This window comes from Chaetura pelagica, unplaced genomic scaffold (genome assembly GCF_000747805.2).
Source record: "Chaetura pelagica isolate M959 unplaced genomic scaffold, ChaPel_1.0 scaffold375, whole genome shotgun sequence".
Classification (NCBI taxonomy): Eukaryota; Metazoa; Chordata; class Aves; order Apodiformes; family Apodidae; genus Chaetura; species Chaetura pelagica.
This window is the reverse complement of record NW_009953389.1, coordinates 19,281-21,178: the sequence shown is the minus strand read 5'-3', so window position 1 is coordinate 21,178 and position 1,898 is coordinate 19,281. Positions and strand designations below refer to the sequence as shown.

The following is a 1,898-nucleotide window of genomic DNA, read 5'->3' as shown; positions in this document are numbered from 1 at the left end:
CATAGAGGCAACACCTTGTCCCTACAAGAACCATTGTAGGATGATGGTTCCTCCCCACATCAGGTACCTCATCTGCAACCCCTGCTCAAAACTGTCCCCAAACCCCAAAACCTGTCCCCTCTGTCCCCCTGGTGACCAACAACCCCCCCATGCAGGTGTTGGGCCCTGGGTGAGGAGCTGCTGGTGAAGCTGTGGAGGTGCAACCTCCTTCTGGGGGTCTTCAACTTCAACAGACCCACCTTTTGGGGTTCCCCACAACACCCCCAGACCATGTTTTGGGGTTCCCCACCACTTCTCTGGGACTTCCAACCCCCCAAACCACTTCTCTGGTGTCTCCACCACCTCCTACACCATCTTCTGGGGTTCCCCACCACTTCTCTGGTGTCTCCACCACCTCCAAGACCATCTTCTGGGGTTCCCCATCACATCTCTGGGGTCTCCACCTCCTCCCAGACCATCTTTTGGGGTTCCCCACAACTTCTCTAGGACTTCCAACCCCCCTAAACCACTTCTCTGGTGTCTCCACCACCTCCAAGACCATCTTCTGGGGTTCCCCACCACATCTCTGGGGTTTCCACCTCCTCCCAGACCATCTTTTGGGGTTCCCCATCACATTTCTGGTGTCTCCACCACCTCCAAGACCATGTTTTGGGGTTCCCCACCACATCTCTGGTGTCTCCACCACCTCCCAGACCATGTTTTGGGGTTCCCCACCACTTCTCTAGGACTTCCAACCCCCCTAAACCACATCTCTGGGGTCTCCACCACCTCCCACACCACCTTCTGGGGTTCCCCACCACATCTCTGTGGTTTCCACCACCCCCCAACCACACCTTGGTGTCCCCGCAACCACTCCTGTGAGGTTTCCACCCACCCCCCAACCCCCATTTTTGGGGTGTCCCCGTTCCCCCCCATCACCTCAGCAATGATTTTCTCCAGCTCCCTGTTCTCCTTCTCCAGCAGCCGGGACTTCTCCTCCTCGTTGTTGTTGGTGGAGGATCCTGTTTTCATGGTGTCCTGCTGCTCCGACTGCCACTCCCCACGGGTGATCAGGCGCCTCATCTGAAACCCACCCCCTGCTCAAAACTGTCCCCAGACCCCCCAGATTGTCCCATCTGTCCCCTTGGTGACCATCAACCCCCAACTCCACAACCCTGGAGATGAAGCACCCATAGAGGCAACACCTTGACCCAACAAGAACCATCGTAGGATGATGGTTCCTCCCCACGGGTGTTCAGGTGCCTCATCTGAAACCCACCCCCTGGTCAGAACTGTCCCCAGACCCCCCAAATTGTCCCCTCTGTCCCCTTGGTGACCATCAACCCCCAACTCCATGACCTTCCTGGAGATGAAGCCTCCATAGAGGCAACACCTTGACCCTACAACGTGGGATGATGGTTCCTCCCCACATCAGGTGCCTCATCTGAAACCCCTGCTCAAAACTGTCCCCAAACTGTCCCCTCTGTCCCCTTGGTGACCATCAACCCCTCAACTCCACAACCCTCCTGGAGATGCCTCCATAGAGGCAACACCTTGACCCTACAATATAGGATGTTGGTTCCTCCTCACAGGTGATCAGGTGCCTCATCTGAAACCCACCCCCTGCTCAAAACTGTCCCCAAACCCCCAAAACTGTCCCCTCTGTCCCCTTGGTGACCATCAACCCCCAACTCCACGACCCTCCTGGAGATGAAGCCTCCACAGAGGCAACACCTTGTCCCTACAACGTAGGATGATGGTTCCTCCTCACAGGTGATCAGGTACCTCATCTGAAACCCATCCCCTGGTCAGAACTGTCCCCAGACCCCCCAAATTGTCCCCTTGGTGACCATCAACCCCCAACTCCACAACTCTCCTGGAGATGGAGCCTCCATAGAGGCAACACCTTGACCCTACAA

At 56.6% G+C, this 1,898-nt stretch overlaps 1 protein-coding gene across 1 annotated transcript in view; it reads right to left on the bottom strand.

Moving 5' to 3' along the window:
* Positions 1-918: 918 nt before the first annotated feature.
* GABBR1 (gamma-aminobutyric acid (GABA) B receptor, 1) overlaps positions 919-1,898 on the bottom strand; it is a gene marked incomplete at both ends in the record, with an annotated part of 12,891 nt that continues 11,911 nt past the window's right edge. The window contains one exon of the mRNA XM_009998298.1: positions 919-1,062. Coding sequence (XP_009996600.1) covers positions 919-1,062 — 144 coding nt within the window. The remainder of the gene's footprint in view (positions 1,063-1,898) is intronic.